The sequence below is a fragment of the Struthio camelus genome, chromosome 1 (genome assembly GCF_040807025.1).
Source record: "Struthio camelus isolate bStrCam1 chromosome 1, bStrCam1.hap1, whole genome shotgun sequence".
Taxonomy (NCBI): domain Eukaryota; kingdom Metazoa; phylum Chordata; class Aves; order Struthioniformes; family Struthionidae; genus Struthio; species Struthio camelus.
The window spans coordinates 121,096,625-121,111,714 of NC_090942.1; the positions used below are offsets into that span (position 1 = coordinate 121,096,625).

Here is a 15,090-nt window from a genome sequence, read left to right on the forward strand (position 1 = left end):
TCTCCTATCAGATATTCATACACATAGATTAGATCCCCCTCGAGCCTTCTCTTCTCCAGGCTGAAGAGTTCTAGCTCTCTCGGCCCCTCCTCATGAGATGCTTCAGTCCCTTCATCATCTTTGCGGCCCTTTGCTGGGCTCACTCCAGTACCTCCATCCTCTCTCTTGTACCAGGGAGTCCGGAACTAGAAACTCCACACTGTCTTAATGTATCCTGGACTTGCTGCTGTGACCAGAAAACAGCAATTGAAACAAGACAAAGTTCTTCCAAGTTTCGACTGGATTCTCTAGGTAGATTAAAGCTCTAAATCCTCTGTTAGCATAGATCTTGCTTATGGTCTTTTGCAGTGACTTGAGGCTAACGATTAGAGCATGAGCTCATATGAGAATACTTTATGTTAATACCTACATCATCTATGTTATTAACGATCATTTTACAATATTCATTTTGGAAAAAGCATTTTTACACCACCTAACAACTATCCTGTGCAGCATTACTGACATTGTTTCCGTTTATAACCAACTATGCCAAATCTGAATGTTTTAACTCTTATTTTCACCCCATGTATGACTTTTCTTAGCATATTAGAAATAAAATTGCATCATATTTATGTAAGTATGAAAGTATTTAGATTTTTTTGTTCTTGAGGAACAGAATTAGCCGTGTACTTTTTTTTTTTTTTTTTTTTAAAGGATTTACCCAGCACTAGGATTTTGGACACAGAAATAAGGATTTCACTCTTTTCAACTGACGTAGTAGGAGACCTAGAGAGGATCCAAGCATGTTATAAACCTGAACAGGTCCCCAGATACCTCCTCCGCACAAGATAATCAAAGCATGAGGGTAAGCATCAGGGTTCTCTGTTAATAGCTTACTTGTTTTATCAACACATCAACTGATATTCAAATACTTGTAATAAAAGCACTCTGAAATGCCTTGAGCATAAAGAGCTACAGAAGTGAAAATAAGTCTCTATCCCCTCATGGAATCAGGCTTTTTACTACTGTTTAATGACATTATCTGTTATCCCTGTGTTGGTTATCCTTCCTGTGAAAAAGACAGATAAAGGAAGCCATCCAAATCACTATTTAGGGCCCCCAAAAAGCGTATGAAAAAAGTGGCCATGCAATGCTTGATTAAACATCTTTATGCTGTACAGCTTTTTCGGACCTTTCTACTCCAGAAATGGAATATTCAGCTCAAAAGATCACTTATCCAAATCACACCTTTGTGATGGGGACCAAAGCAATGTCCTACATGGAAACTGGCAAGACCAACTAGAAAACCTGTTCTGGGCTCACAGACAAGAAAACATCACTCAGATGAGAAGACTGAGGGCACTACCCTTAAACTAAATAGACAACTTAAGATTGAATACAGTTTTAGTACTTGCTAAAGCATATAACAACAATCATATTTTAACTCCATTTTCTTGTTAAAGATATAGGAGGATAGAAAGAATGAAGACACACACACACACAAAAGAGGACAGCACTGTCACCAAGCAAACTACAGGTATCATAATTCCTACTTACTTTAAGTCTGCACAGTGTATAGCTCTTGACTTCAGAGTGAGGAATACTCTCACTTCACTCCTGGATACTTCGTATCTTTAGGATTATTGCTGAAGTTTTCATATAGACTCTATATACAGTATAAAATGTTAAAACTCTTCACATCTTTCATAAAGCAGGCTGTCTTTTTTTCTAAGAACATAACACGCAAGTTTTTCCAAGGTCCCTAAAAAAGCTGAGAAGGTTGCCTCCTGGCGACTCTCAACAGTTCACACCTGCTATCACATGCAGAGATATGAACAAGTGTTGCTTGTATGCTTTACAGACTGGATGCAACCCAGGAGCCATAAAACTGCATTAGCATGGTATCGTGCTCTACTGTAACGAAGATGACATCATACATAGTACTGTATTAATATGGCTTCCAGATTTCAAGCCGCTCAGATGTCTGCCTTAACCTTTTAATAGTTACAGAATACACTTACATCATCATCTGAAAGGACAGGAGCTTAATACTTTGGGAAATTTTAGTCTATGGCAAAATTTTCATAGTGGAAGGCTGTTTTTTTTTTAAAACATTTTACTATTCAACATATTAAACCGGTCATTGGGATCTGGTTTTGAACAGAATCAAACCCTTGGCCTTTTTGGAAAGCAGTAGCATAGAAAGAATTATAAAAACTGGCACCAAAAAATGGTTTGGACAAATGTTAGGGGAGAAAACTGAAACTCTTAGAATATATATAGAAGAGTCAACATTCTGTTAAGGAATGTTTAAATTCCCATTAAGGGAACATTTCACTGACAACAGTGTTTTGGTCAAATACAACCAGGTACAAACACTCACTTTCTTGAGGTTTGCTTCTATAATATTTTTTAAACATGTGACATAAGAGGATTACCAAATGTGTGATTAAAAAGATTAATGAGACATGCGACTGAAACAGGAAGAGATTACCAGAAAACCCAAGTACTATTTTTAAAGAAAGTTTTGTAAATACTCATGAGAGGTATGACAAGCTTCCTGTAAAGTAGAAGTAATTCTCTGAATATTTAATGGCATACAAAATACATTCAACATCTCATGACTATTTCAGGAGGCTGCAAGTCAATTAAAAATTTCCGAAAGCATGGGTCATTTAACAATGACTCTATTTTCAGATCAATTCACAAACAAGTTTTTCCATATTAAAACTATCTACAGGTAAAGGAAGGGTAGACTTTTAAAGCTATGATAATCATTAACAAGATGCAATATATTTGCCATTAAAAGCTACCACTACTACAGAGATTTCTGACCTTCTTCAGGCCTAATATTCAAACACAAGCATGATCCTTCATGATTTTTATCACAGACACTTTCAAAGGCAGTTCTACTTGTGCACGTCAGGGGAGGTTATGTGAGGACATAAGACTACATAGAAGCATGAGTGAGGCACTCTCCTAACACTTCTAACACACTTAAAAACAATCAAGCTAAATGTCTTTAAAAATTCAGCTTTCAATGAAGTTTTTGCTAGTAAGCTCTGGAGGAAAATTATCACTGTGATATATCTTTTGACGATAGGCTGCTATCTACAAATGTAAGTTTTGCTTAATCAGGAGAAACTTTATGCTACGTTCATTAGTTTGCAGTAACTTGCAAGAAGATTTAGCAGATTAATGCAATTACAGGCAGTTTAAAGTAATTTAAGGAACTCAAACCATTCTAAGGAGAACAGCTGTATTGTAAAAGTCTTTCCAAAACAACACCTCTTCTTCTTTCCTCAGTCTCCCACAGTTGAATTCTTCCTAGATATGGTTTATGTTCCTTTTCTGCTCCCCACAAATGAAAGAAGTGGTATTCTTGTCTACAGTTAAGGTGAAATGGAAACCTGACAGTTAAAACAGGCCTAGGTAACCTACTTAGCAGGAGACTACCAGGACATAAATGAAGTTATTTAGCCCCCCTGTGGCTGCACTCAGAACTTTAAAATCATTACTGAAGTATGCCACATCCCTCCAGGATTACAAGATACAACCAAGCCTATTATCTACTGTACCTGCCATTTGACAGTGTAAGTTCTATTAAAAAAAGAAAAAAAAAAAAAGTGTCCTCTACTGACATAAAAAAAGTCTATTAAAAATGGAATACCAATTGAGGAGGACAGAGGTGTGCAAACATGTGATTGCTACCTCTGGTAATCAGGTACTTTTTTTAAAATGAGTACGCAGGAATACAGTTGCAACAGATCAAACTCATCTGCATGCTGTATAAAGAAATACTGCTTTCCTAAGTAAGCATTATGATTCTTCCTGCACAAAGTCAACAGCACAATGACCAAAAAACTGGGGGAAGACGACAACACATTTCAGGAAATCGGAACAACGCTTTTCCGAGGCAATTAGCCAACTGTGAAGACCAGATAAAGCTTCTGTTAGATCTGAGACAGCTTTTCTTGTACTGTTGTGAAAAGACAGGGAAGAGGATGCAGAACCTACAGGAATTCCTCCAACTGTATTTTGGGGAGGGGGAGAGACAGAGAGACACAGAGAGAGAGAGAGAGAGAGAGAGGGAGAACAAATGTTTAAGCATTCTCAGAAAGATTTTAAAATTAACATTGAAAAGCCAGCTGGGAGGCATTTAAGTCAGTCAGAGGAGAAATTATTGAGAATAAAGGAGAGGAGAAACTCTCATTTACTAGGTCTATTATTTTACTTGAGAGGATGGTCTGTTTTCAATAAATTTATTGCAAACCTGGTCAAAAAAAAAATCAGATTTCTAAACTACAACATCAGCATATCTCAATAAAAAAAAAGAGGAAGAACATGCAACCAATGTTTCATTTTGAGATTGTTAAGATCATATAAATTCACCTTTGTAGTATCACCAGTATCACAAAAAGAATCTCATTGGATAAGTGCTTATTTCAATAGTTTCCCTGTCAGAAGAACAGGGGAAGTCTAACAAGGCAAAAACAAAAGATTAATCACTTTCTCAAAGATGTATTCTGAAGTCAAAATGCTGACTTCAAAGAACCTACTGGAAGAAGAAAATTATTGTTCCTGACTTGAACTTGATGCTGATTCCAGAGGCGTCAGCTTGGTTTGTACCATCAACAAAACTCAGCAGAAATTGCTTTTTGTCATCACATACTTGAATTCTTTCATATGAATTCTGATGTGAGACAGCAGACCCTAGCCTGCAATTCTCTATTCAAAACAGTACATATAGTCAGTCAACAGAGGTCAGCAGGGCACACTATATTAGCATAACCAAACTAGCAGTTGTGAAGCGTTAGCTTCTTATTCTGCAGATAAAATTTCTCACAGCAAGGACAAGTAGTGATAACAAAAGGAACAAGAATAAGTGCAAATCTTTCAGGAAAGGTGGCAGCTAAACCCAATAAAATTTCTTGAGATGTTCTATCTTAGATATCTAACCTCAGCATGTATTCCCAGTGACTTCACTGGGACTTTAAGATCCAGGACATTCTTAAGACCTTAAATAACAAATATTTCCATATTTATCTCTCACATTTTCCTGATAACTTTCTGGTGCATGGAAGATATGCATTCATAATTGTTGCTGTGAGAGACAATACTGAATGGCTCCTAGGCAAACTTACTCAGAGATAAGGAGTTAAACAAAGAGCAACGACCAATGCAAACAGAACAGAAAGCACCCTTACGGCAGGGACCATAACTCTTTGAGAGAATACTGCAGCCAGAGGCATCAGGTAGTCTCAAGTCCAACATCTTGACTTCCACCATCTGCTTTAGCCATTTCTACTTCACATTTAAACTTTTTTTTTTAAACACAACAATGCTTACTGAATAAATAGTGCATTTGAAATCATTTTCTATTTTGTTAAGCCCCTGGAACTATTTCCAAGCTATATAGGTGCCTATCCTACACGAATAAGCTTTCATGTTAAACATCCATCTGTTCAGGGACCAGCCACCTATCCTTTCAAAATATCAACTGTGGCACTGCCTGCTACTTCTAGGTCAAATGACTGTTCCAATTGATGGCATATGAAACTTGGGAGAATTGGGAGCTGAAAATCCAGCAGAACAGTAAAACATAATGTTCTCACATTCTATAAAGACAACCTGCCCACTCACAGAGCTTACACTAGCTGTTTTCTAATTTCCAAAAACATCTCTTCCCATGCAGTTTGGTGACAACAGTAATCTAAAGAAGTGCTGGAGCTAGATACCTACCTAAATCCAGGTACAGAGGAAGGGAGTTTCACACATATTCAAATTGTTTTTTGAGAAGGGGGAGGGCAAAACAGAAATAGTTGTCAGTTTTCTCTTAGCTGCCCTTCTATCTCACCTTTGATTGGATCAACTGTCCTCAAATAGGGCAATCCAGGATTATTAAGGGGCCTATTACAGAGAAAAAACCCAGCTATGGAGACCAGGTATTTTAAGAGTGTTACATATACTGGAAAAACTAGGAAGTTCCAAAAACAAAAGGAAACACATTGCACAGATCAAAACTCACAGCGTATTTATACATACTTTCTTAAATCTAGTGATGTTATATTTTATGACGCCTTTACTGTTCCCGCATCATCACAAAAACAAAGCTAAGCACAAGTGTTTGCTACTCTAATTAAAGAGCAAGCTTGATCTTCTGTATCTGCTCTAGAGTAAAATAAGCAAGCATTAAAGAATTAATTTTTAAAAATTCCAAGTATAGATTTGTGAAGTTAGTAGCATCTGAAAATGATTTCAAGATAGTAAGCTGTCACTCAAGATCAAGACACCTCAATTTTCTTGGATACCAGAATCAGTGACTGCTAAAGTAAGACAAGATGCATGCATGGAAAGCAATGAAATTGCTTCCTCTTTTTAATACAACTTTATTCTTTTCATACAGTCCAACAACATTACCCGAACCCATGTTTCACACATGCAAACAGACTGAGACCCCGCCTTAGTGCCTCATCCCACCTCCCGCAACTGAACAGTGGTAAACAACTCTACACACCAGAACTGAGGTAAGTATCTTCACAAATACAGTTAAGAGTAGTTTGCGTTCCAGAGTTTGAAATGTCTGTTCTGTATAATCCTGATCTCCATCTGAAAGCAAAATTAAATATTCTCTAACTCCCGCTGCATGAAAACTATTGCTTTATTGAAGCTTTGCGTATTTTCTGCATGTTTTAAGTGGAACTTCTTCCTTTGTTTCATTGAATACACAGCACATTTCTGTCTCTTTACAACTGCTTGACATGTTAACAGAACATGTTAAAATTGTATCCAGTCCAAGAAATCTACTGTTTTCCTGCAGAGCAGGGGTACATTTTCAGTTTTAAGGAGTTTGCTGTTGCCATCTCTTTAACTGCATTAATTGAAGCTAAGTTATTTATTTAAACGGCCGAGACCGATAATAGCAAGATCTAAGCATTTTTCAAATCTATTAAAAGTCCATGCATACCCAGCACATTTATAAAACACCATTTTAAAAGCAAAAACGATGCTCTGAAAACTATATATACTGTTATCCATGGTTAGAATGAGACAGTTTATGCTGAATCTCCAGTTATTTTATTATTTTAAGCAATCTGTATTCCTTCCTGATGCCACTCTTGGTAAGAAAAATAAGCAGTTTAAAACTACAATGAAAAAAAAAAAAGTTTTAAGAAATATAAGTAAGAGTTTGCTTTGATCTAAATTAGGAGTCTGGAGACAAAGATTCCTTGGAATGAAGGCTAGAAAGACACAAAATGGTTCAAGGCTTTAGATACTCCCTAGTCATGCAAGGGATTATGCCTCTAGTTTGTCATCCATCTAATTGCTGTTTCAGAACACACACTTCAACCTTGCAGAATCCATCTGAGAAAATACTACCTCTACATGCTATTGATGATTTTACATAGAAGTGATTTTAGATATTTTCCTCAAAAAACAAACAAACAAACCAACCCTGAGAACATTTGGAATGATCTTGAATTAAAGTAAAGAGGGTAAATGCTAGTAAAGGTGCCAATCCCACCACACCAGCAGGTACCCCGTGTGATACAAGAGTATCACACAAGAGTGATACAAGAGTATATTGCTCTTAAAAAATGACGTAACCTTAAAAAGTAACACAAGATGCGGCTACATTGTATTCAAATATCCAGCTCATTCTGAAAGCACTATAATGGACTGTTAGCATAGTTCAGCTGTTGGACTACTTCTGTAACAATTCCAAATTGTTTTTCACAAGGAGATAGCCAATTATTTAATAGGATTCTAAACGAGTATTGCCTATTTTTTCAAGTCCATTTCATTAATCTAAATCTGTTTAAAAACAGAATATCCCCTTCAGTACCAAACTCATTAGAAAAATAAGAGCCTGAGAGCAAAACCAAACATAAAACCAAGGGAAAAATTAAATTTCATTCATTCTTTTATTTGTTGACTAGGGTAAGACAAGGAAGTGAAGAGTACAAAATTAAGCTTGATTTGAATTCCTCTCACCTCAAGACAGCCAAAAAATAACATTAAGAGGAGTAATTCTGAAATATTCATTTATTGCATCTACAGCTGCAACTTACTTCAATTTATAGAATTATTTAATTCCTCTGACAGCCACTATCACCTTTCTCTGCTCTGGAACAGTATTTTAAACGAAGAGCCTCTCCCCTCAGAGAAGCACTACAGACCTGTGTAATACTCAGCCACTTTAAATTGGCATGTAAATGCCTCCCTGTGCTCCTATCTGTACCAGCAAGGAACTGGAAGTTATCGCTACTGTCAATAAGACAGTCTCTAGGGTATCCAAACAAACGGTGGGAACTCACGCCAATGGCACCTCATTTGCTTGCACACAGAAAGGTTCTGCACCCTGTCAGCTCCCTGCCTACTAGCTGTCTGCCTTGCATGCTCCCAGGTCTCCAAACGCTGCCTTCTGCCTTGTACCCTGCCAAATGCCTTCAGGTGCATGCCCAAACTTCTGCAGTAACTGCAATGCTCTAAGCAGAATACAAACAGGTCAGAGGCAGGTTTTTTCCCCCTTCTCCTCTAGGGGCTTAATTGCCCTAACCTGCGGGTTAACCTCAGACCGGGCCCCTGGGATCAAACGAGAGGCCCGGCAGCTGCAGAAAGACTTGGGCCAGCCGACAGGCATAAAACCACCGTCCCCTCCGCACTCGCTTCACCTCAGGGCAGCGGGCGGGGAGGCAGAGCCCCTGCCCTCCCCTCGGCCTCCCCCCTGCTGACGGAGGGGGCGCTGGGGGAGGCCGAGGCGCCCGCCGAGCCTGAGGCGAGGGCGTGCCGAGCCGCACGGCGCCGGCCCGCAGCGCCAGCCCCCGCCACAGGAGCCCGAGGAGACGGCGGCGGCGACGAAGCAGCGGCCCGGGCGGGTGAGAACCGGCCGAGCCGAGCCCGGGGGAACAGCGTCGGCGGCTGCTCGCCAGCAGAGGGAGCCGAGCCACGGCCCAGAGCGGTCCCCCCGCGTGGGGCGGACCCTGCCCCTGCCCCTGCCCCTGCCGCCGCCCCGCTCGCCGCTCTCACCCGGCACGGGCCGTCCTGGAAGACGCGCGGGTCCAGGTTGCAGGCGATGGTGGCGGTGGGCAGGTCCTGCAGCGCCACCGCCTCCATCTCGCGGTCAAGGAAGCTCCAGTCCGACTCGGCCGCGGACGGCAGCGCCTCCGCCTCCCCGTCCTCCTCCTCCTCGCTTCCTTCCCCAAGCGGCGGCGGCGGCGCCTGCTGCTGCTGGCGCGGCGGCTCCTCCTGCCCCGCCGGGCCCCTCCCGCCGCCGCTCTCCATGGCCGGGGGCGAGCGGAGCCCCCGCGGGGCGGGGCGGGGCCCGGCGGAGGCGCGCGCGCGCGGCCGCGGTTGAGACGCCGTTGAGCGCCTGGCGACGGCGGCCGTTGTATTCCGCTGCCCCCCCCCCCCCCCACCCCGCTCGCTTTTCTTTCTTTAACGCCCGCGCGGGTTTAACCGTCTCCTTCTTATCCCCCCCGCCACCCCCCCTCCTCGCGCGCGCACCCGGGGAGCCAATGGGAGGCCGCCGCCGCCACGGCAACAGGTGGCGGACCCGAGCGAGGCGCCGCTTCCGCCATCTTGAGTGAGGGCACTGGGCGAGCCGTCCTCGCCCTGCGGCGTGGTGCGGGGGAGCCGCAGGGCCCCCCTCCTCGTGTGGTGGGCCGCTGAAACTCGTGGCAGCTGCACACACACGACAAGCACGAGCCTAGGGCGGACGATCAGTCAGGGCAGGGGGTGTGAGAGGTGGGGGGGGTCAAGGCAGGTCATCCCCTCCCTGACCCACGAGCTGAGGCAGGCCAGCAGGGACCTGGCTGGGCACAGGCCTGGTGAACGTGGGCGTCGGTGTGTTTCGTCGGGTCACGGGTAACCACAAGTAACCTAGGGCCAGGTTTAGCTCCAAAGGCCTGCTTCAGTTGCACTGTCTGTCAGGCAGTTGTGCTTTGCACCGCAACAGGAGCACAGAACAGAGTATCTTGATTCAGAGGACAAAAAAATGTTATGTAAGAAACAGATGAATAATAATAATAAAAAAACCTTCCCCCCGACACTTACAAGTCTGCATCAAATTGCAATCACGTACATCGTATTTCTCTTACCTGCATCAAGAGCAAGCCAACCAACCGTCCTGTTCTGCAAACAGCTCACAGAGCACAACGCTTCTGAAAGGAAGCCTGGGGAAAAGAAAGGAAAAAGTTGTGATAACTTTGTTCAGACAGTTGCATCATCTTTTGCCAAGGAATGATGCAACCCATCTTCATCAGAGGTGTCACTGCTGGGCCAAACCAAATATGCTTTGATTTTATACAGTTGTGAAAGACGTGCAAAGATGGTGAAAAGCCACGTATGTCTGTCTCCATACCTCCTTACCTTAGAGTTGGAGGAGGCACCATCTTACAACCCTTCTCTCTTCCCATATGTCAAAAGTCTATGAAAGATGGACTATCCTTTCCCAGCTAGGCTCAAGGAGCTGCTTGTATCAGACATTCCTACACAGGACGATAAAGCTTACCTAATGTGCTTAGCCTTTCCTCCTAGACAGCTGGTTAGTCCAACATGACTGACCTAGACAAACACATTTCTTACAAAATGGACACGTATACTCAAGTACATTCAGCTAGTAGGGGACTAGTTCACCCAGAAGTGAACTTCAGAGATCACAGCTTTATAAAGTTACTGTGACACTTGATATTTTCCCCTAAGCATCCTATATACAGGATACTAAAAGGTGGTAAGTGAGAAAGTGCTGGATAATAGCTAGCAAAATACTAGGCTAATATTCTACCTTTGCAGGGTTGCACAAGAAAGAATGAGGTCTGAAAAGTGGAAAGAACCATCAATCAAGAAATGGTTTTCTTATCTCAGACACCTGTTCAAGAGCCAAAGCACGGCTACTAGCTGAATGTACTTGAGCTCCTGTAATGGACTAGATATAACCGGTGGTAGAACATTAGAGTTCCTTCTTCTTATGGGATAGTCACTCTTAGCCAGCTGAGAGGCAAATCCTAGGTCTCATTTCCAGGCTACAAGAAACTTCTCATATACACAAGCGAGGAGACAATTGGCATTTAATAACATACCACGGAGTCCCAAGTTTTTTAGAACACAACACTTCACTGCACATACTGTAGTATCATCAGGCACCATCTAGCCAAACTAAAAGAAGTTATTTCAGTTCAGAATGTCTAATATTGTAGATCATGAATTTCTAAACTACTTTTTTTTTTTTTTAAGACAACACATATTAGCATGCTCTTAGGGAAAAAAAAAATACTGTTCCAAACACAGCATTAGACTTTGCAACCAGACTATAAACATATTCATACAGGCTATAATGGGTCACTTGTTCAGGAGTGTTAATAAGTTGTTTAAAATACGATACGGCAAATACTTTCAATGGTGTTCAAACTAAGATATTCTTACAAATCATCTCTTCCAAAACGTAGCATAGAACAAAACACTTCTGGTAAAGAAAAGAACTTCTGAAAAACTACTGAGAGCTGGAAACGCTGTCCCACTTAACAGTCTGTATTGTGCAAAGTTTGCAGCAGAGATGACAACCCCACGACTTGAGATACCACTGTTATCGCATCTTAGAGTTAGCGCTGACCTTTTTTTTCCCAACAGATCAAAGGCGTCAAACTGATGGGTTACTGATCTAATGGGATCTTTGAGGATACAGCAAGAAGGAGAAAAATGCTAAGTGAAGAGATAGTCATTTGCCTTCCCCCCTCTTCTTCTCTTAGAAGTTTTTTCAGACTCTGTAATCTATCTGTTTTGAACCAGGTAAGCCTTTCTCAGGGAGATAAGCTGTCGTCTTAGAATCAGGGTATTTTCATGACTAATTGCTGTAATTGCCCTAAGTCTGCATACATTCTCGTGCCAGTTTTCACAGTAGTTTGGAAAAATAGCAACACAAAAACCTAAAACGTGCTAAGTTACTCCAACCTCTAGACAAGCTAGTGCATTTTTAAGCTCATTCTTTAATCTCAAATTTGCTTCCTGACGTGAGTGGTGACATTCACCTCTTCAAAGAGAGGCTACCTGCATTCTCTGCATTGGATGTTCCAGCCCTCTACAAAAACGTCACCTGAGGAATCTGAATGGAGATCTACTATTACATATATTTAAAAACGTGCAAACAAGAAGCAAATCCCACCAGCAGCAAATTCCTCTAATTTCAGTCTGCCATCTTGCTGTTATGCTTGCCAGTGGAAAACATTCATCTACTTGCTACGGGTGTAATGGCATGAGCCACCCTCCAGCTAGTGGCTGTAAATCAAGTGTCAGATTCATAGGTGAAAATAGGTGAATGAATTGCTGAAATAACACTGTTTACCCAGCGTGCACTTTAAACATCACACACTGCCATCTAGTGGTAGAAGGAAAAGCACAGAGCATCTCAAAAGGGCTACCTTTATTGCATGTACCTGCACGCAAAAATCCTCACTTCAAATGAAAATTAGCTATCCCGAACCCGCATCAAAAAACCTGCTGAAAAGAAATTTTAAGTGCACAGAATCTAAATGCAAAATGTTTAGAGAAAGGCAGAACAGGCTGCCCTGTGGGCAGACTTTATATCCAAAATACTTATTTAAACCACTGTCTTACTTTATTTAATGTTCCTCAGAATAGATTTTCAATGCACCTCTGTAGCTGCCACACATGGGTGAATGTACCTAGCAGTTTAAACACATGGTGCTGCTGTCAGTGACAATACTTCAGGAGACGGAGCGCTTTTTTCCTTCATAGAAGCCTTTTGGCAAGGTAGCACCGCAATCATTCTTAGACTGCAGACTTTAACAAAAGCTATGAATATTTCATACATGCATTTAGTGACAATCTATATTAATTTCAGCTACTAAATAAATACCTTAATTAGTCCTATATCCTGCAAGTACAAAAACACATATCCTCAGCTACTTCCTTACATTGAAACATTTGTGCTACCTGTTATTTGCTTATATTTGTAACTGCAAATTTCAGCCTCTTAAACCATAACCAAATAGCTCCTTAGGTTTACAGAAAACATGTCCAACATATTCACAGACTTTCAGAGAAACTCCATCTGAATCTAAAACATAATTAAAAAGAACTTGATTCATGTTTATTCTTTCCCTGCCATGGAGCATGGACACCAGGTATATGGCATAATATTTTGGATATTTTCTTCATTTTGCTGGTTAGGTCATGATGGTCCAACAACACAGCCTTGGGGTCTACAGGAACGCGGAAGGGATTCTCAAACTAAGTAGGAGGACATACCTTAAGTATGCCAGTTACTTTTCAGTCCTTCTGCTCCAAATCCAGTTCTTTTGGCAGGGGGGAAAGACTCATTGCTGATTTATTCCCAAAGCTAGGACTTTTTCAGTCACTGGTGGCTCCTTCACCAGCTGTCCAAAGAGCTTTAACTCCTGCATGTCCTATAGCCTTGGAGGTCGTGTGAGTCTCCAGCAGGTTTCTCTAGAAATCCTCTTCAATGTACCTCTTTCAAGTGCTTGCTATCTGCCAAGCAGCCTGCCTAGGTTAACTATTTGTACGTAGATACATTCTCCTTAAAAAAGCCTCCCTGAGATAGAGATCTGACTGTCTTTAAAGCAAGCCAGTCATCTCAAAATGACCATATAAAGTACACATTACCTTGCTACTTTTGCTTTAAACTCAATTTGAGCAAAGCCTGTACCCAAAAAGAAAACAGGTATAAAGAAAATCCTTAGCCTTATTTAACAGTTTGTTCTGATACTAGATGCTATTTAAGGTATGTTTTATTTCTAGCTTAAATTTGCCTGATTCGCACTGACAGCCATTTGTTCTTGTTAAGTTTATCTCCACTTTATGGAGAAATCTCTCAGCACTTAGTGTTTTCTACTGGAGTCCCTCCTCCCTGTTCTTTTTGTTCAGTTGAGCAGATGAACTCCCGCAAACCTCTCAAGAAGTAGGGCGTTTTCCCTTTTAGAGCTGTTGAAAGTGGTTTCATGCCTGGGCCATGCTTCTCTCCAGCTCGCTCCCCTTCCATCCCTTGAATTACCCCAGACACCCTGTGAGATTTCCTTTCCCAAGCCTCCCTCTGTGCCCCTGAAGGCCAGAGGCTGTACAGTGCTGCTTGCTAAGCCCCTCGCACCTCTGTAGCGCCAAGCCCTCACCCTGGCTTTCCTTCCTGAAACCTCTAGTCTTCACAGCTGCCTCCCTGTCAGACTCTGGGCATCCATAGCCACAGCAGCCACAGTAACCAAGTGTCCTTGGCATACATGCTTCAGTTTGGTACCCTTCCCCAAGCCCTTACCAGGGCAAACATACATCTTATAAGACCATTACCGTAGTTTTGTTTTTTGTTGACTTAGAACATTTTGTGTGGATCACTTTTCTATGTATTTTTCAGCTTTTGCAGCCAATAGCATACAATGAATTGCAATGGCCTGTGTCATCAACCACCTACGTTAGCAATTTCCAGTTCAACGGACTAAAAATATCTCACGATTCTGACTCCCATAGCAAGAAGTCTTGAATAGCACAACCTAGAGAGCTGCATCTAACAGAAAATTGAACAGATTGCTTCACTGCATTTACCAGTACTTTTTAAGCACCAAATGATGTAACATTACACCATTCATTGCACTTTCAGTATCCTTTTTTCATTTTTTTGTTTTTCTGTCTTTCTGTCACTGGTAGAGACCTATCCTTCTTTGCCTTGGATCCGCAATAGAGAGAATAAGAAATCATTAAGGTACAGATAGCCTCCCTGTCCCATAATGTGTTTTTTGTAGAAGGACCTGCCGTCTGAAGGAGCAGTAGAATTAGCTGGACTGTTCTTCAGAGGTCTGCTGGTATTTGAAAGAGTAGAAATTCTCCCAGGGCAGGGAAGAAACATGCAAATAAAATACTGTACTTATATGTAGTGAAGTTCAGGTTTCTTCACCCTAATATTAGTAGGAGGCTGACAACGAGTTTGAGGTGCCAAAACAGCTAAGGCTCGCTAAAGCGTCTTTTAAAAGTGGTAGGTAACGTACAAAGCTCACATAACTGATTCAGATCGGTTGCTTTGTTAAATGTCTATCAGCACAATCTCTTCCCTTTTCTGCTTATCTCCCTCTTCTCCCATTGTTCATTATG

At 41.7% G+C, this 15,090-nt stretch overlaps 1 protein-coding gene across 1 annotated transcript in view; it reads right to left on the reverse strand.

Moving 5' to 3' along the window:
* The window catches only part of RCAN1 (regulator of calcineurin 1), a 45,056-nt gene extending 35,772 nt beyond the window's left edge, over positions 1 to 9,284 (reverse strand). The window contains exon 1 of the mRNA XM_068913314.1: positions 9,010 to 9,284. Coding sequence (XP_068769415.1) covers positions 9,010 to 9,264 — 255 coding nt within the window. The 5' untranslated portion in view covers positions 9,265 to 9,284. The remainder of the gene's footprint in view (positions 1 to 9,009) is intronic.
* Positions 9,285 to 15,090: the final 5,806 nt, after the last annotated feature.